Source organism: Dendropsophus ebraccatus, chromosome 4 (genome assembly GCF_027789765.1).
Source record: "Dendropsophus ebraccatus isolate aDenEbr1 chromosome 4, aDenEbr1.pat, whole genome shotgun sequence".
NCBI classification, from domain to species: Eukaryota; Metazoa; Chordata; class Amphibia; order Anura; family Hylidae; genus Dendropsophus; species Dendropsophus ebraccatus.
Genome location: NC_091457.1, coordinates 134,496,399 through 134,517,147, shown reverse-complemented (window position 1 = coordinate 134,517,147; position 20,749 = coordinate 134,496,399). Strand labels below are relative to the sequence as shown.

Here is a 20,749-nt window from a genome sequence, read left to right as displayed (position 1 = left end):
AACCGCACAGATACGATAATACATTGTATAGACAAATCTATATAACTTTTAGGCTGGGTTCACACTACGTATATTTCAGTCAGTATTGTGGTCCTCATATTGCAACCAAAACCAGGAGTGGATTGAAAACACAGAAAGGCTCTGTTCACACAATGTTGAAATTGAGTGGATGGCCGCCATTTAATGTCAAATATTTACTGTTATTTTAGAACAACGGCTGTTATATTGAAATAATGGCAGTTATTTACTGTTATATGGCGGCCATCCACTCAATTTCAACATTGTGTGGACAGAGCCTTTCTGTGTTTTTAATCCACTCCTGGTTTTGGTTGCAATACTGACTGAAATATACGTAGTGTGAACCCAGCCTTAATGTACTTTTAATAGAAAACAAGTTTTCCTTATCCGGAGTTCCCCTTTAATAAAATTTTTCGCCGGACTTTAAATTCCCCTTTAATAAAATTTTTCGCCGTCCTTTAAATTCCTGCTATCCGCATGTGTTACTAAGCAGGGCAGACATCCTTCAGTTCAGATTAACAGGGGTTGCAGGTTTACTGTTAATAAACTTTACTGAGACAGACACAATGGTATTATACTCTCTGCAGTGATCAGATCTTAGCACAGTCTTTATGGGTGAGGATGCCTACGTAGACCTTATAAATCAACTTCTTTAATTACCTAGTGGACGTACAACATATCTGTCACCGGTTGCTATGGATAAATATCTTTACGGCCCCTAGTTCCTAATGAAAAAAGTTGATAATTAAAATATTACCTAATTAAACTGTGGTCAAATAAAAAAATATTTTCTGCGCCATTTTCTGCTGAATCGAAAGGAGTGCTAATAAATGTGTATTTTATATCACTACGGGCCGATGACAAACTAGGATTGTCCTTTACGCCCTTGTATAATTGAGGGCTGGGGTTTCCTTTCCTAGCAGCAGCAGCAGCAGGGAGATAATAAATCCCGGCACTCCAGCGCTGTCTCTTTTTATGTGCCTGCAGATAATTGTGTTACTGTTGCTAAGAAACTTTTTCTCTCTACAATAAACACAATGAAAATTCTTTCTAAGATCCTAAAACACGTTGTAACAAGACCCAGGAAGTCGGCTGCCAAATATGAGACATCACGTGAAAGCGTTAGTAGAATAAAAGGGCCTGATCTAAGCATTTCTTCTCATGACTTAACCACCTGAGAGCAAGAAGCAATCAATGTAGTGGGGAAAATAGAGAGAGTCGAAAATCACAATATATTCAAATGAAGTGCTAAAGTAGTGGATACTACAAGACTGAATTGATATAAATTGCCCCATTTACTGTAAAGGGGTATTGCCATCTCGTAAAGATGGTTCGTTTTGCGGCTGCTGGAGGTGGTTGGAAAGACGAAACAGCTGAAGCATGGGAGTTACACAAATTGATCCTGCATATGAGCCTGCGGATAGTTCCCGGTTGCCCCCTACCTACTTTATCCAGCATCAATTTTGTGATTAATTTAAGTCCCACTGTTTTTAAGAAATCTGATCTAGTAAAAATATGTAAATACGCTCCTTTGGAGCACTGGGGGTGTTCCTCAGCCCCCTGGTGCACAGTCAGCCTGCCCACCACCTCCTACGGTCATATCTACTGATGCACAGTCCAGTAATCCAGCCCAGACTCCTTATGCATTCTTGAATGTGCCTAATTATAAGCATCAATGGCGAAGGGCAGGCTGAACTATGCACTGGGGGGGCCTGAGGAACGCCTGTTAAATTCAATGGGTGCTATGTAGAGATGAGCGAACCGGGTTCGGGTTCGAGTCGATCCGAACCCGAACGCTCGGTATTTGATCAGCTGGGGCTGCTGAACTTGGATAAAGCTCTAAGCTTGTCTGGAAAACATGGATACAGCCAATGACTATATCCATGTTTTCCACATAGCCTGAGGGCTTTATCCAAGTTCAGCAGCCACCGCTAATCATATGCCGAAAGTTCGGGTTCGGATGGACTCGAGCATGCTCGAGCTTCGCTCATCTCTAGTGCTATGTAAACTATGTTTGTCCCGCACATTTTCGGTTTTGTAACCACCTCTGGAGTTCTAAGACAGGCTGGTTGGGGCCGCAAAGCAACCTTTACAGGATGGGAATACCCCTTTAATGGCCTGAATGTAATTACAGATTATGTTAGGACCAGTACAGAGCGCTGAGCTCTAGAAGTCCTGTAAATACATATATATGTATGGAAAATGGGCCAAATGTCGTCATTAGTTGAGTGAATGGGGCCGTGCCAATACACACACACATATTTTGACAGGATTCTAACATAAACATGTAGTATAAGTACAAATCATAATGTGAACCCAACTTTAGATAAAAGGATATAAGAACACTGCCATTTTCATTTTGTACTGGAGGTACACTTTAACAACAGTGAGGACTATACTTTATACGTAAGGTGCATTTTATCTTGTATTTCTTTCTGTGCTTACCTTCATTCTAGTAGGAATAGAAAAACAGGCTATTCCAAGAGACGACCTTTACTATAACACAACATAAAGACAACTATAGAGGCATTCAATTACATACTCCGCTTAGAAAGTGTGGCTGTTAGATGGGAGGTATGGCCTTCAGCAGTAAAATAACTAGCTCTTTATATAGCTGTAACTTTATGGCGAAGAACGCCTAGGGCTGTAAAGATCAATGGCGACACAATACCACTATGAACAGTTTTTTATTTTACATAATTGCGTGTTTGCATCTGGAACCAAGAACTTAGTTAATTGTCGATTTGCACGGCCTTCTGCAATATAATGGAATACAGAATCTCGCAGGACTTTCAAGATGTCAAACAGAGATGTCATTGTCCTCATGGTTGATTCCATCTTTGGCTAAGGGTGTGGCATAGATCACCTGTTTTTTCCTGCACATAAAGGACTATCCCTAAAGGTACCCACATGCTTTGTAAGTTGGCTGGACCTGCTACTGGTGGCATTCTTAGCCAACAGTATAAGGTGTATGAGTGATCCTCCACCAACAGATGTAGTGGACAAAAGGGGTCAGACGTGATGGACTTTCAATGCCTGACCCTCTTATTCTTGGAGGGATAAATCGGCACGATGGCAGTTTGGTGGCAACTTGCCCCTATCTCATAGAGAACCAATGGATGGCTGTGCTGGATGGCCATGTGTACAGGAAGGACGGGAGACATAAGCATCAAATGAATTACTAATATATATGTGGCTATTCGGCTAAACACCGCATAAGACAATATGACTGGCTGATTTTCTTCACTCTGTATACATAGAGCCAATGACAGTTGAACCATCACAGTAGCTCAACCACAGGCAAATTATGCTCTATCCTGAAAAACTTCTTAATAAGCTCCTAACACAGTAAGATCCTTCTCACAATGATCAACAGTTTACCGACTCCTGACACTGGATACAGGAGCGAAAGGCATTAAATCTTTGTGTAGAGCTGCACTCAGGAGTCAGGTGGAAGCTATCTTAGGAGATGAGGTAAGCACGGTCTTCACATAACTCGCAGAGTAACTTGAATCATCGCTCTATTATTAGCAGACAGGCCAAGGCTGCGGGATTTATAGTAAGAGGAACTGGATGGAGCACAATCATATTACGAAGATATATGAAAGTAAACAAGACTACTTCAAATCTGTGAAGTATTACCTTCCAGGGTACTTGTTAGCAAGACAATGATATGAAGCTTCATAAACTGCCGAAGAGATGACATGCCTAGACGGGCAGTGATGGAAAGCCCATCCCGGAGCTAACAAAGACAATAGGGATTTCTGAAAACAAGGGGAAAGGAAGGAAGGGTTGCCAGTAAAACCAATTACGTTGATGCACTTATTTTCCAACCGGCCTTGGAAAATCAAAGCTGTAATTCCATTGGTGGCTCTAGGAAACCATGCTGTCTTATTGGTATCATCTGATCCTTTTATGATGCGCATAATAATCTACGGCTGTTAGAGGAAATCAACTTCCGGAAAACTTCTGTATTCTGCTGAGAGAACCTAGTGCCACCGATGTCGTGATAATGGGCAAGGAAACTTATATATGTGCCATACAACTATATCTATCTATCTCTAAATATATGTAAATGCATGATGAGGTTTGTAGCGATCTGACATGCGTTGGGTGCATCACTTTTAAGTTTGATATATGAAAGGTACCATGTGTCTCCTTGACCTAACAGTGTCAGCAGAAATTAAGGTGACAGATTCACTTTAATGTGATGAGATGAGTGCTGCTCGAGCATGTTTGAGTCCAATCACTCAGCATTTGATTACTGATGGGTAAAAAAGTTGGATGCAGCCCTAGGGAGTCCGGGAAAACATGGATACAGACATGTGCTCATCTCTAGTGAAGACATATTATGGATGGTCAGACATGATGGACACTGCTGGAACAGAAGTATAGCTTATAAGCAGCACGATGTGGACAGGTGTAGGTGCAAATCCCAGTGGTGGTGGTGGTGGATTGGGTCCATCCAGTCCCCACTTACATACACCAAGGATGTTGAATAGCAACAGCATCAACAGAGATGAAGCTCTTTATCCAAGTTCAATTCCACATGCAATGTTTTGTCCACACAAGGCGGCCTTAGTCCTATAAAGAGCTTTGTTTCTGGTGGTGTTGTCATAATCCTAAATCATGAAAATTGGTGGCATTGACAAATTTTAATTACATTTTGTTGCCCAAAAGTGATTTTATTTTTTCAAACGGGTAAAAAAAAAACAATTGCTATATAGAAAAGAAATTCTGACCTCTGCCGCCTGCGTCTCCTGATGCAGTAACGTGAGACCCGTTAAATCTTCCAGGAAGGAATGCGAAGAGTTAAAAACCTTGGCCAAGAACTGGAAGCCATCTTTCTCATACTGATCAATCACCTGAAAAGACAAGAGGTAAGCATTAGAGTTGTAAGTGCCATCCGTCACTTACAAATTACAGTAAACGTATTACAGCGGCTCACGAAGTTCAACTTATCTACGGACCGACACTTCTGTGGATCTTGGGGAACCTGTTTCTTAGCTGTCGCCTGAATACAAGTACTGGTATAAACCGCCAGAAAGCATGGAGCACTACGATTTTTTTTTATTGCTCTTCTAGTAATCTAACAGAGATAAATGGCTTTTCTGCCCAAAGTAAAGAACGACCTTGTGTGCTTTTGTGTTTGTACAGGTTATTATGTACAGGTAATTACAGTACTATAATAGAGAGTCATGTTTGTTCTGAACAATCCAAGTTAAAGGACAGCTACTGTACATTCAGATATATTTGTTTTCCCACAGATACCTACACAGGAATTGTGAGCTCTGTAATATTGATGCAATTTATGTACCATCAATGAATGGAGGGACTTTTTTTAACTTTGTATATGGGATCTCTTTCTCATCCCCATACAATCCAAATCACTCGTAAATTGAAGTAAATGATCCCATAAGGCTGCATTCACACGCACCATATTCGTGAAGTGAATTTCATATTGCGCGTTTCACAGTAAAATCCGCTGCGATATTCGGTACAATGACAGTCTATGGCCCTGGTGCCTTTTACAGTAAAATCCGCTGCTATATTCGGTACAATGACAGTCTATGGCCCTGGGATGAAAATCTGCTGTGAGAATGCAGGGCCATAGACTGTAAGGGTCCTATTACATGGGCCGACTACGGCCCGATAATTTAAAGGGAACGAGCGTCGATCTACTAGATCGGCGCTTGTTTACTGGACCTATTAGATGTCCCGATAATCGTGCAGTAAGGGCTGTATGGACATCGTTAGCGATGTCCATGCAGCCCTTGCCCAACACCTGATACCTTACCTCTCCCCGCTCTCCTAGGCTCCACAGCTTCACTGTTGCTCCTGGCCGCAGCCTGTTATTGGCTGAGCAGCCTGTCAGCTGACAGACCGCTCAGATGCTGCAGCCGCCGGGACCAGGAAGCCGCTGAGCACAGCAGAGAAGACAAGGAGCGGAGAGGTAAGGTGTCAGGTGTTCAGGCAATTGTCAACCGTCGGCCGTAAATCGCTATTAAACGTAGCAATGCGCGGCCAGCACCCGGGGATTTAAGGTCCAAACCTAAACCAACGATCAGCCGATTGTTGTCTCTATTACATGGAGCGATAAATCGGCATCCTAAGAAATAATTGAAATGCACACTTCGTTCCACAACCCAAAAATAAGGTAGGTAAGGTGCTCTGTATCAATAAAAAACACCAGTAAAGAAGGGGTTAATCAGTTAACTCTCCCTCCACAGACAACTCCCCAGGTGGCTGCACACCTGCTGGTGCTGGTACCTACTGGTACTAGTGCCGGCTGTCTGGAGCAGCTACAGGTGAAAAGTTTAATTTAGGGGTAAGAGGGAAGCAGCGGTTATACACCGTCCAGTGCCACGTGTAGGCAAGATGGCGGCCACACGTGCGCGGGAGTGGTGGAAGATGTCCGGACAAGACCCGGGGGAGTTGAAGCTCTCATCGCTTCGGTTAAGTCTGAGCACGCAGGATTTGGCTGCCTGGAGTAGCGAGGCAACGCAGCCTCACTCACACTCGGTCCTCCAGCAGCAGAAATAGGAGATAAGGCCGAGTTGCTCGCTTCCACAGGAGGATCTCCACAGTTCCACAGGGTCCCTGATGCGGATGGGCGTTTAGAGAGTTACAATTTTTTTTAATTGTTAGCATCTTTCAAAACTCTCTCAGACCAAGTTATTGTAACAAAAGGTTTCACTGTGTATTTTTTGCTACTGGATTATCAATAAAGGCATTTGGATTTTATGGCCTCGCGTGGTAAGTGTAGGTCATGTAGCCAGCTTTGACACATAAGTATGTTATTTGCGGTACTATAATAGAGTGTCATGTTTGTTCTGCACATTCCAAGTAAAGGACGACTACAGCACATTCAGATATATTTGTTTTCCCACAGAGTCCCATATAGAATCAGTGATTTTTGTATTATTTATGCAATTTTTTTTATATTTAGGTAAACTGTTCTGTTCATTGTTTCATTAAGATATTGATTACTTTGCCTGTTGAAAGAATGTGCTAACTTTTGTTACTGGGGTGTCAAAAAGAGGGTGTCAATTTTGTAAGGTATTTGTAAGGTTGTAAAAAAAAAAGTGTGTTCTTTTGCAGTTTCCTTTCTGCCCACTAGGCCTAAAACTAAGCCAAGACATCCTTGTTCTGAGCAGATCTTTTCCCACCAGTGCACTTCTTACCATCATAAACAAGAGTACCTTGACAGGTGACACCAGTATATAGAGAACATAGGTGCACACAGTGTATGTTGCTCCCAACTCAAGTTTCCCTCTCCCTGTAAAAATCTCTAAATTTTTAGGCAATAGCTCAAGCAATATGTCAGTCTGCATAATAAGGTACAAAAAATAAACAGATTAATGAAATCTGACTCTGGCTCTGATCAGTACCAAAAAAACAAACAAAAAAAGCTAATGCCTTCTCTTTAAAGGGGATTTTCAGACAAAATAGACTTACCGGCCAAAAGTACGGTAGTTCACTGTGTAGTGGTGGCGACTAGTGTTGAGCAGACTTGCAGAACTGTTGGGGTTCCGCAACGTTTTCTGAACCCTAACGCTCGGCATTTGACTCATAGTGGTTGGAGATGTTGGTTGTCTTCCTGGGCAGTCCTGGAAAACATGGATACAGCCTATGGCTGTATCCATGTTTTTTGGCAGATCGAGAAGTCCACTCAACACTGGTGGCGACTTGTACCTGTAGCCAAGCTCCTATTTAAGTGAATGGCAGCAGTAACCATTTCGGGACACTACACAGTGAATGGACACAACTGCTTCCAGGCCCCTTTCACTGTGTAGTATGGGCGATGATCAGCGACTGATGAGCTGTCCTGTATATAGCTCATCAGTCTATTTTACCTGGAAAACCCCTTTAGGAGCATAGAACAACTAGTCTTAAAAAAAAAAAAAAAAAAAGAAGAGGTGACCTACAGGTTTGTTACTGTAATATAGGTAGGACTGTAAAGTAACCTCCCCAGACTGTCAGTATAATTTACAAAAATATGCAATCCATAGAAGCGAGTAAGATTTAGACAAAACCTGTGTGCTGAACATCAAAGAGCAACAGATCAAGGTGTAAAATAATTATATATCACAGTCACTGTCACAGTCTTAACACCTCAGGCCCCAAAATCAGATCATAGACGTGTTAGGGCAGACAGCAGCAGTAACACTAGAAACTGTAATTATTTGACTCTGATCTGTAAGAAGCTGCCATATTTGTAGGAGGAGGACTGCCTGTACACAACTGACACAGTGTGCTTCACCTTTATAATCACCTGCTGGAGCCCTGTACAATTGATGCATATTCAAAGGAATGGGTGCCCATGTAAGACATAGACAGGCAGGGTCACCACTATAGTGCCAAGTGTTGGACTATAGTTCGCACGCAGCCTGACAATGCTGCACAGCACACACCCTGCAACCCCTCTAATGCCTTAGATGGGCCTCTGTGACTCTCAAGAACCCTCACAAATTGGAATAATCTGTATAAGTTCAGAAGATATATGGCTACATGTCCTATTAGAAATCATAACCATCACAGGTGATTTGTAAAATCAAGAAGGTGGCCCGAAGGTGGGATACAAGATACAAGAGTTATGGCCGATGGGCGTTATCCAGTGGGGTGGATTAAAGGGTGGTTGGTATGATATGTGCAGGGCTAGCTTTCAGTTAGGTGGTGCCCTGCGCAGGGTTATTTATACCCCAACCTACAGCACTACTGAAAAAGAAAAAGAATTAAAAGGGTTTTTAATGGACTTAGTGACCGATGACCCATCCTCAGGACAGGCTACCCATAACTGATCAGTGGGGTACAACAACAGGTGCCGCTCCCCCAATTGATCAGCTGTTAGTGACACATATATGTACATATATGTGATCAAAGCCATAAGGTTCAGTCTATGAAGTGGCTGTGCAGGATTACTGCAGTTCAGCTCCTATGCACTTTAATAAACAAAGATTTGTCTCATGCGACGTGGCTATACACGCCACTCTGTTCACTTATCGTTGTGGGGAATGGACTGCTATAGTCCCCCTCTTCATTTTGGGTGACGGCCTCTGAATTTGTGAGTCGTCTCAGGACCAGATGATACAGAACCATGACTAAGGGCGAGCAAGCCCGAAACGCATCGGCCTTTTAAAACATTATACTAATAAAGGATTGAATTTTAAGTGAGCTGGAGAGAATCTTTATGTTTATCTTCCGTTGAATGCCATTGGGTCCAGGGACCATTCTCACGTGGTCCTAGAGTGGCATGCAGCCAAAATAAGAACACCGCACCTTAATCTAAAGGGACTTTTTGTCTGAGTGCTGACCGTCTTCTGTTTCTACGCACTTTAATAAACCAAAACACTGAGAGGAGCAAGGGCAAAGCTTGATAAGTTTCCACCATTATCTCTATTTCCATCTATCTGCATGCTGCTCCATTATTACAATTTAAGGTAGTGCTATAATACATCACTATCTACAAAGGCAACACTGACTTCCTACAGATTTGATAGGAGAGCAAAAATTTGGATTTATTGTAGTGTGCCGTAGGTTTAAGTATGGATATATGTCTTCTTAGTTATAAATTTCAAACCAAAACAAAGATCCACAAGGGATCACAAAAGATGCAGGACAATCACAGATAAATATAATTATAATCTTTTTTCAGATATTTCTATTTGGTTCTGTTTCATTTCCCTCATCTTTATGAATTTTTAAATAAGAAATATTTGAATAAAGATTATAATTATATTTATCTGTGATTGTCCTGCATCTTTTGTGATCCCTTGTGGATCTTTGTTTTGTTTTGGTATATATTCTTTTGTGAGTTTAGGACTGAATTATTTGGGTATTTTTTGTTTAGGTTAGTTATACATTTATATAGGGGCTATATGTTTATGAATAATAATACCAGTTCTATTCTGGGATATGCACCATTTGCCAAAGTCAATAAAAAGCACAATTTAAATTGTTCCCACTGTACCATAAAATCAGAGTTCCCGACGCCTGCTCTAAGCCAATGATTATGCAATGTTTACCATCCAAAGTCATTCATGCTATACACTGTGTTTTGCAGGATGTTGTCCTACTGCACGGACCATTGATACAGGCTCCTCCAGTCTATGATACAAATCTAAACATTACGAGCCATAAAGAGCCAATACGACAAAGGTCTGCGAGTACTCAAAAAAAAAAGTGTGTAGTGAGGTCCTGGCAGGGCTCAGACTTCCATAGAAAGAGTGACCTTCCTGTCCTTACACACCGAGGGAAGGTTCCCATACACAAACAGGAAAGGGAGCGGAGGAAGGAAGCCGAGCCTGTTTTCAGTGAAGACAACGCTGGACTTAGAGCAAATGGTTTCATTCAATAGTAATGGGAAGGGTGGTTGTGAAACTTTCAGAGCCGGCCATACCTATGGTCATTGCGCGTACTGACTGGAATATAGATACCTTACATGGTAAAGAGGAAAGGCCGCTCATACAAAGCTGTGGCTTTCTGCTATTAGGCTACATGTGCGGGATTAGATGTGGTGTAGTCCCTGCAGTAGTTAAGATGTATGACCAAATGGTATCTTGTGAATGGGATTTGACTAACACTGTTGTACAATGTGGTTTATAGCAAAGTGATGTGCTGGTCAGGTTGTATCTTTACACCCTTCCAGTAAAACGTCCCAGTCCTCTTAAGCTCTCCATGCACAGTACCCTGGTGGAGCCATTTCTGGTGCTCCCCTCACTGATGGGAAGTTGTCACCTTTGTCTGCCATGATTCAGATACAGTGGACATGTAGCTGTCATAGTCACTAAAACCAGGCCTGAGCTGTAATAATCTAAGTAGTATGAAGAGAAAGTCCATACAGCTTCCACTTTTATATTTATACTGTAGACTTAGGGGGAGATTTATCAAACTGGTGTAAAGTAGAATTGGCTCAGTTGCCCCTAGCAACCAATCAGATTCCACCTTTCATTTTCCAAAGAGTCTGTGAGGAATGAAAAGTGGAATCTAATTGGTTGCTAGGGGCAACTGAGCCTGTTCTACTTTACACCGGTTTGATAAATCTCCCCCTAAGGGTATGTTCACACTCAGTAAAACAGGCGGAATTCCGCCAGTCTCAGTGTGTCATAGCCCATCCATGAGAGAGCATGCGCTCCTCCGCTGCCGCGGCTCTCCGCTCAAAGAAGTGATATGTCACTTCTTTGAGTGGAGAGGGGAGGAAGCGGACGTGTGTGCCTTCCCATTCACTCACTGGAGGACACTGAGCACAGCGGGATTCCGCCGTATTTGCTCAGTGTGAACATACCCTTAGTCTATTAGAATCCAAAAATACACATTGGGGGAGATTTATCAAACTGGTGTAAAGTAGAATTGTCTTAGTTGCCCCTAGCAACAAATCAGATTCCACCTTTCATTCCTCACAGATTCTTTGAAAAATAAAAGGTGGAATCTGATTGGTTGCTAGGGGCAACTAAGACTATTCTACTTTACACCAGTTTGATAAATCTCCCCCATTGGGTCTTTATCTAGCAGGCTTGATAATATTCCAATACTGGTGTATTTTTGGATGCCAATAAACAAACGATTTAAAGGGATAGGTCAGAAACATTTTTTCTTTCAAATAAACTGGTGCCAGAGATTTGTAATTTATTTCCATTGAAAAAAAGTCATGTCTTTCAGTACTTATCAGATGCTACTTGCAAGAAATCTTGTATTCTTGGTAATGTAACACAGTGCTCTCTGCTGTCACCTCTGTCCGTGACATGAACTGTCCAGAGCAGTTGCCAATCCCTATAAAAAAACATCTCCTGCTTTTGAGACTGGAAAGAATACACCACTTTCTGTAGAACCTACAGCAGCTGGAAGTACTGGAAGGCTTGAGATTTTTTTTTTTAAATATATAATAATAATAATAATATATTTGTTTTTGTGGTGGCCTGCGTTGTCTTGAAAGCTCACCATATAACATCATCCACCTTTTAAAAGGTATAATATCTTCAAGATTACTATTTTGTCTCTCACTGTCAGCAATAAACATCTTTTCAGAACTACAAAAGGTAGACATTCTGTGTTCAGGTCATGACTTGACACGGCCATTTTTTTTTTAAAAAAGGCTTCTTCTCAGTCATTCTGACATAACTTGCTTTGGTGTTTGGTCATTTGTCTTGTTGCATAAGCCAATTATACTTTACCCTCAGGCCACATAACCAGTCATTCTGCTTGAAGGGGTCTGACGTGCCATAAAAGTGAGCAATATTGGAAGATATTCTAGAGGTAGAAGAGTTCTCTACTGTGATTGTCCAGCCTGATATTTCTTATTGTGATATCTAAAGACCTCAGTTGAGGCATGAGAGACCTCCAGTTTGTCACATGTACCTGAATGAATTATTGTTGCACCCATAGAGAGATGTGAAGGGTAGGATAGGCACAGCTCACAATAATAAAGAGATGGGTGCACTAATATCTGGTGTGCCGGTGTTGCCTTTTGTATTCTTTATGTTTACCCATAGAGGGATTCCACCTAGTAGCTTTTCTGAGGACGTTTTCATCATTGTTTTAAGACGTCTCTATTTAAAAATAAGGTTTCTCAAAAAAGCTTAATGGGAAAGAGTCAAGCTATTTTTCTTCTCATTTTCTCTTGAAGCTCCTTTTATAGCGGCATAGTGCATTTGCTGTGATCTCCGACTCTCATCATAGGGTTGACTATATAGTACATGGACCTCCAAACTGTGGCCCTCCAGCTGTTGCAGTACTACATTTCCCATCATGCCTGGACAGCTAAATCCAAAGCTTAAGCTGACCAGGCATGATGGGAATTGTGGTTTTGGAGACCCATGATATAGTATTTAATATATATATATATATATATATATATATATATATATATATATATATAAATAAAATAAAAAATGTACCATAGAAAACAAGCCCCCCTTTTTAACATTAAACTTAACATAAAAAATCACAAACATCATTAAAGAGTGTAAAAGGCCATGTTCAGAAATGGCAGGTTTTCTTTGCAAAATTTTTTGTAATGAAGATATGTAAAAAAAAAAAAAAAACAGTGCAATACATATTAGTTCTCAAAGCCTCATTCACACATAGTCGACATGATTTAGTGCATGCTACAGTACAATGCAAAGAGCGATATCAGAGGCTAAACCTGCATTTAACACATAGTCAAAATAGACAATGCAATTTACACAGGGGCAATTATTGGCCAATTATTGCCCTGTTTAAAAGGTAGATTGATTTGTCAATAGGCAGGTGACTGCTCATTAGACGACTAATCTCTAGGATTGTACGGCCCCATAAATCATCATAATGAAGGAAGTGAACAGCCACATGAACGATCCAGCAATTCTTTAAGCAGCCACTAAGGCTATGTTCACACGTAGTTTAATCAGCGTTCATTATGGCTATTTTGACAGAATCGTGGCAAAAATAGTGATTATCTACTGCGTAAATGCTAATTAAACGCTATGTGTGAACATAACCTTATAGGCAATAATTGGACCATCTATTCTAAATGATATTTTCAACAGGTGATAACTGACTTGTACATAGTCACTCGTACAGGGCAGTAATCTGCATGTGTAAAAGGTCCCTGAAAGTTCTTTGATAGGGGGTGCAGCAATGATACTATAGGTCAGTTTAACCTAAGTGGCAGACTGTAGTCTGATTCTGGACCCGGAATGCCGACTATCTGGGCCCTACAGAACTGCTGACACGGAGGAACTAGAGTAGTGTCTCCAATGGATCTAGCAGAATTACTGTTCTAAGGCTGGTCAGCATCTAAATAATGTATGTGACATGGAAGTAGTAAGAATACAATATTCTTTGAGATAACAAAGGGGTTTCTTTAAATATTCTCATGGACGGGGTAGTTAAAAACACAGCAGGGACCAGAGCTCTGTAATTCCAATGACAGCGTAAGACTAGTAAGGGTTATTTTATTATATTTCCTGAGAATATTCATAAAAACATTCCTAGCTGGACAATCCCTTCACCTTTATTCTAGTGGGCATGTGTCTGTCCGTCCAGTGTGAATGCTTTATTTGCAGCTGCTTCTCCTCTGTTCCAAACAAACAGTTAAAAGTATTATCTTGTGAACGGAAGAATCCAATACTCTGACATGGTTTATGGTCAAAGTGGATCTCGTATATTCAAAGATGGCAGCCAGTATATATATCCAGGGGCAGGTGTTCTACTAAAGGGGTTATCCAGTGCTACAAAAACATGGCCACTTTTCCCCCTCTAGTTCAGGTTTGGATTGGAATTAAGCTCCATTTACTTCAATGGAACTGGGTTTGAAACCCCACCCAATCTGGAGACGAGAGAGAGAGAGGGGGGGGGGGGGGGGGAAGTGGCCATGTTTTTGTAGCACTGGATAACCCTTTAAGACTTGTGTAAGTACTTTCACACGGTCAGTATTTTTTGGGGGGGAAGGGCGGTTGATGACATAATTTTTTCCATGATTATATACAATAGGACCATGTCTTCACAGCTTTAGGCTATGTTCACACAACATTTATTTTCGTAAAAGTACTTTGTACAAAAATATAAGTTGCCTTGCCTTCTATGGGATCCTGGATGAAGTGTATACCCATAGTATACACTCCGACCGGAATCCCTAGCGGCACCGCAAACAACTGACATGAAAACCAGAGCACACTGTCAGTGCACACTATGGAGCGAGCGGCTGCGACCACTCTCTCCATAGTGTGCAGTGGAGAGTTCTGATGCGGGCGCGCACGGATGCGCCCGCATCAGAACTAGGCAGCCCTAAAGATCATCCGGCCGGTACTGCAGTACCGGACGGGATTATCTTTTCAGAGACCGGCCGTTCCGTGACCCGGCCAGGTCAAGGAACGGCCGGTCTCTTACGTAGTCTGAGTATAATAGTAGAAAGGACCCGGCACTCAACAGATAATGTTGCTAATTTATTGTAGTGCACAAAGCATCAGGTAGGACGCATTTCGGCCAAGCATGGCCTTCATCAGCTCAGAGTGTATACTCTGTTATCCATATTAATTACGGCATAAACGTCATAAAACATGGCCAACCCACGTTGGAAGGCGTTCTGTGCTGGCTAATGAAAGCGACTGTCAGGTGCCACAGCCAGTAGCCACCAAGTCTAGAGGCGACCTCTTTTTACCTGCTTAACACCACCATAATGAAAGTAAATGTCATGGGTGTTGCATCAGTTTATGTGAATTATTACAACTCATTCCATTCACATTTGAATAGAACTGGAATACCCAACACAAACTGAGAACAAGAGTGGCGCTGTTTCTGGAAGAAAGCAGCAATTCTTTTCTAATCCTGTATAACCCTTTTAACTAATTTGACAACGAAATGTGAAGGTAGAGGAGGTAGAGTATGAGATTTTCCTGCAGTGGAAGATAATCTTTATATTGTATGTACAGCATAGTATACAGCGACTATTGGGAATTATTATAATTCACACTACTTGAATTTCTACATCAGATCCATTTCTAACCATCTGGCCAGTGGAAGCCAGCAGAGCCCCAAATGAAACATGAACTCTCCCTGCGCAGAGCGAGATAAGCAAATGGTGGAGAGGAAACAGAGGAGGCGGCTTGCTGAGCAGCCCCAGATAAAATAATAGGAAACTATTCCAGGATGTATCATGGGGACAAGCTGGCTTGACTCAGCAGTCTGTTAGAATCACAGCAGCGGGCCCCTGCTTTATTCTTCTCCCAGCATTTAGAAGACAGGGTGGAGTACGGGCTGAATGCACCAGATGATTATATTCCAGGACACCCACATGAAATGGCACAGGACATTTTGCTGAGATTTTCCAGAAAGGAACACGAGGGAGTAGCCTGGGTCCGAAGCTGTAACCATGACTGACCTGCGATCTCTTATCTCGGGAAGTGGAGACGTGTATTATAGCCGGACCGCAGCAGAATACATAACCCTTCAGGGGATCAATTCTCCCACAGGATCCATCTACTTATTGAATGTTACAAAACCTTGTTCCTTGTAATTAGCGATTAGCACTGTTACACGCCATTGAGCGGTCGGGAGAAATTACAAACTGGGAGAAATTGATTTATTTTAACCCATTTATTTTCCCATTAATTCACTATAAGTATATGCACCTGCTATTAAAGGCAATGCTCAAATATTAGAAACTAGACATGATCGGACATCTTCATATGGCGTCTGATACAGGAAAGTCATTTTCATGTCTGTACCATTATAAAACATGCATACTGTGGATCACTTTATTTTAATATTAACCAAAGTCTCACACGAACAGGATCCGCAGATTTGATGGTGCAGATTTGATGCAATGTTCAGCTATTTAGATTAAATCTGCTGCGGATCCGGTATGTGTGAACGTACCCTTAAGAAGCTCCTGCTACTCTGCACTCATTACTTCCATTAATTGCACGTGTGCAGAAACACCTGTCCACACACTCAATTAATCACGCTCCAACCTCTCCATCATGGCCAAGACCAAAATGCTGTCTAAGGACACCAGGGGGAAAAACTGTAGACCTGCACAAGGCTGGGATGGGCTAGAGGACAATGCACAAGCAGCTAGGTGAGAAGGCAACAACTGTTGGTGCAACTATTAGAGAATGGTAGAAACACAAGGTGACTGTAAATCTTCCTTGGTCTGGGGCTCCATAGAAGTTTTCACCTCAAGATGTTAGGACGATTCTGAAATCATCCCAGAACTAAATGAGAGGACCTAGTCAATGACCTGAAGAAAGCCGTGACCACAATCTTAAAGATTACTGTTTGTAAGACACTAAGCCGTCATGGATTAAAATCCTGCAGGGCACCAAGGTCCCCTTTCTCACACCAGCACACGTCCAAGGCAGTTTGAAGTTCACCAAAGACCAACTAAATGATCCAGAATAGGGACGGGGGAAGGTCTTGCAGTGAGATGAGACCAAAGTAAAATTTCAATTCTTTGGTATGAACTCCACTCGCCGAGTTTGGAGGAAGGAGGAGGATAAGTACAAGCCCAAAAACATGGTTGTAACTGTGAAGCCATCATACTTTGGGGGTGTTTTTGTGTGAAGGGGACAGGAGGACTGCACTGTGTGGAAGGGAGGATGGAGGGAAGGGAAGATGAAGATAGGTTGTGGCTGGGTCTTCCAGCATGACAATCACCCAAAACACACAGCCAGGGCTCCACACTCTATACTTGTTTAGCTCCTTAGATATTTCAGTCTATACCTACACAGGATAGCAGAATATTGATGGGGCACCATTGCAGGAGAATGCCTAAAAAGGCCCCGAGATCTGCAAGGCGTGCGTGCCTACTAGGTCATTTGTCAGTGAAAACCAATTGATGTATATACAGTGTATTAGAAATTCAATCATTGAGTGTCTCGGGGTTTGACTAAAAGCAAAACATTTAAGAAAAAATGTAAGAAAAGTATAAAAAATAAGTAAAGAAAAATCCTTTTTTCTTAATAAATACTGCAAAGACCGGCAAGCTGTACATAGGTAAGAGAAAACGTACAAGCCAACAGGTGGGGGGTGGAAGGCACTGACAGGCAGAGGAACACCCCCTGTGATGCAAAAGGCTAATTTGAATATTTGCTTTTATCATAAGGGTATGTTCACACTGAGTAAATGAGGTAAATCGGTGCCCCATAGCCTGTCTATGGGAGAGCGCGTGCTTCTAGCATGCCAAGGCTTTCCGTTCGAAGAAGTGACATGGGGACAATGAATACGGGGAGGATGGAGGGTCAGAGGGCCAACTACAGAGGGGGAGGGAGGTATAAAGTATGGGGACTACCTGCAGAGGGGGAACGTATATAGTATTGGGGAAGAACTACGGAGGGGGGTATACAGTATGGTGATCAGCCTGCAAAGAGGAGATGTATATAGTATAGAAAAACAGCTACAAAGAGGGAGTTATATAGGCCTCACCACAGGGGAACTTACAGTATATGAGCTTAACAACAGTGGGACATGGGAGAGTATGGCGGCTAACTACCATATTAAGTAGGGCTACAGTGTAGTGGCATAATGTGTTTCTCTGAAAGTAATCCCTAGATCTTATTTTTCCGGAGGAAAAATATAAAATAAGACCCTGTCTTATTTTTGGAGACACACAGTATGTAGCTTCGACCACCCACATGTGGCCGGAGATTAGGCAGTAGGCTCATACTGTGTTTACTGTCTTCTGTCAATGTTCCCCCAAATCGTTGCAGCCTTAAGGGGTTAAAGTAAATCACGCCTGGTCTAGTGTACTAGTCAGGACCAGAAAATTTATAGTTGGATTGTAGCTCTCCTTAGTATTTTTCATATCACCAAAGGAAAACCAAGGCCCCAAATAAATGTTGGGCGGCGAGGCGGTCTGTCTAATAAATCTAAGAAGACTAAATCTTTCAACCCAAATGAAAAGTAAATCCTCTGAGAGTCTGGATTCACACTTTGGTGAAACAATGGCAAAGACGTTGCTTGTGTCATCACAGCGCAAGATATCCCATGCTGAATAAACAATGTACCCAACTGTTTGCACACAAAGGCCTCTCTGTGAACTCCGCTTTTGCTTAACTCAAACGAAGAACTTCGTCGGCAAATCTCTACTGAACAAAAGACATTATTGTCCGCTTTACTCGCACATTTCAAAGGAAAATGAATTTAAAAAGTTGTGAAGAAAACATCTAAAACTGGATTTCTGATGAGCATAGTCCCTTTATATTTTATCATAAAATATATTTTAAAATATTGAGATCCCCAAACACAAAGACAACCTATGGTCAAGCCCAACAAACCTTGCTATTTTATGTCATTGTATAGAGAATACCAATTCAGTATTTTGTGGGTTAAATTGTCATTTATTTTATAACTTTTGACCATTTTGGGCTAGTCAACTGGGCAGTCCTACTCACCGATTAACAGGTATCTCTGTATAAGTGTGGATATGAAGAGCTGACAATCAGTGAGTAGGACCGCCCAGTTGACTACTTAGCCCAAAATGGTCAAACGTTATAAATAAATGACAAATTATAAGCTTATGACAGGACATCCCTCTGTTGGTACACCAATGTTCTGATAATATGTGAATGAATGTGAAATCAAGTGTTCAATTTTCCTGCAGGACCACCACATATGTGGGCATGCCAGATCCTCTAGATAAAGAAATGCTCTTTGTGGCCTGACTATAAGGGCATCTAGGACAAACATGTTGGTCTATTGAGGCTTCTTTCTGGGATGTTTGTATATAATTTGTTACACATGCTCAATAAAGACTTGTTTTTATGGGACTAGATGGGTCCATCCTCTTCTGCGGTGTTTCACTAAGTACAGTGTGGTGGTCAGACACAGGTTCCGTGTTGGTTCCAGGTCACCCAGGGCTAGTGAACTGAAAAAAAATGTTAACTTAAAGTTTCCATGCTCTGTGCGAACACTGGATAAGGGATGAGGGTTATTTTGGCACAAACAATATTAAAGGGGTCTTCTGGTGGTACAAAAGTTTTCTCATAGACAATGGTTGCTGTAAAAACTATAAAAGCACTAGCACTCAACTGCCCCGACACCCCAATAGCTCTCGATGCCCACTGCCCTCTACATCCATCTAATCTAGTGGTGTCAAATTGAAGGCTTGCAAAGGTACTATTCCCCCCACGCCTCAACACCTAATGGTGTGAGAATTGTAGTTTCGCAACAGCTGGAGAGCTGCAAGTTTGACATCTATGGTCTAACGGCCCTACAGGTTATGTCCGCCCAACCAAACACAGGTTACCAGGCACCTGATGATCAAACATACTGTAGAAATCCTGTTAATTGGGTATGGCTGGACCACTATCTGTCAGGCTGGCAAACTAAGGTAGCATAGTGGCTCAGTAGTTGGCACCTTGCAGCATAAATCCTACTATATGCAACTAAGTACAAAGTCTGCATGGAGTCTGAACGTTCTCTGAGTTCTCTGGTAGTGTTGAGCGGACTTGGCAAACTGTTTGGGTTCAGCAACGTTTTCTGAACCTAAACACTCAGCATTTGACTCCTAGCGGCTTGAGAAGCTGGATGCTACCCTAGGGCTACCAGGTGGCAGCCAGCTTCTCCAGCCACTGGTAGTCAAATACTGAGGGTTCAGAAAACGTTACTGATCTGATCAACACTATTCTCAGGTTTTCTTCCAAACTTCAAAACATACTAATAGTTCAAATAGAAATTTAGCGATTGGTGACAAAGAAGTTATAAACTATATGATCCTCTGGGATCCAATTGTAGGGTAGAAAGATATACAATTAACTTAGCTTTCCCAGCTGGCACGTACGGGTAATGGCCCTAATACACAAAGCCTTTATTGGCCATATTTGGCTGATTATTGGCCATTACGGACAATAATCGATCCGTGTAAGAAAAGGCACCGATCAGCCGACATGCACGATGCCGGTTGATGTCTAATTAATTACGATTATGACGATTTAATGTCTTTCAACATGTTAAAAGACTAATGATCCGGACAGGAGCAATCTGCTGCCTTCACTCCGCGCAACAGGAGTGGCGGCAGCAGACCACCGCTATCCTCTATGGCCTGCATGCGTGATTTAACGATCACCCGAACAGCCCCCCCCCCCCCCTCGCTCTTACACACTCGCTGTCGGCATGTGTAAAAGCTCCAGCAGCAAGCAGGGAACGAGGACGGGTCGGCGTTCGCTTGCTCCTGCTAATCGCCCTGTGTAATAGGAGCTTAATGGTTTAGCGCATTACTCTGGGGTCACTAATGACTGGCCTACAGAAGGGGCAA

The 20,749-nt window shown here is 42.1% G+C and overlaps 1 protein-coding gene across 3 annotated transcripts in view; it reads right to left on the bottom strand.

Moving 5' to 3' along the window:
- The window catches only part of ATG7 (autophagy related 7), a 174,341-nt gene that overhangs the window by 101,632 nt on the left and 51,960 nt on the right, over window positions 1-20,749 (bottom strand). For all 3 annotated transcript variants that reach the window (XM_069968819.1, XM_069968820.1, XM_069968822.1), the window contains one exon: window positions 4,761-4,883. In XM_069968819.1, the coding sequence (XP_069824920.1) occupies window positions 4,761-4,883 (123 nt within the window). The remainder of the gene's footprint in view (window positions 1-4,760; window positions 4,884-20,749) is intronic.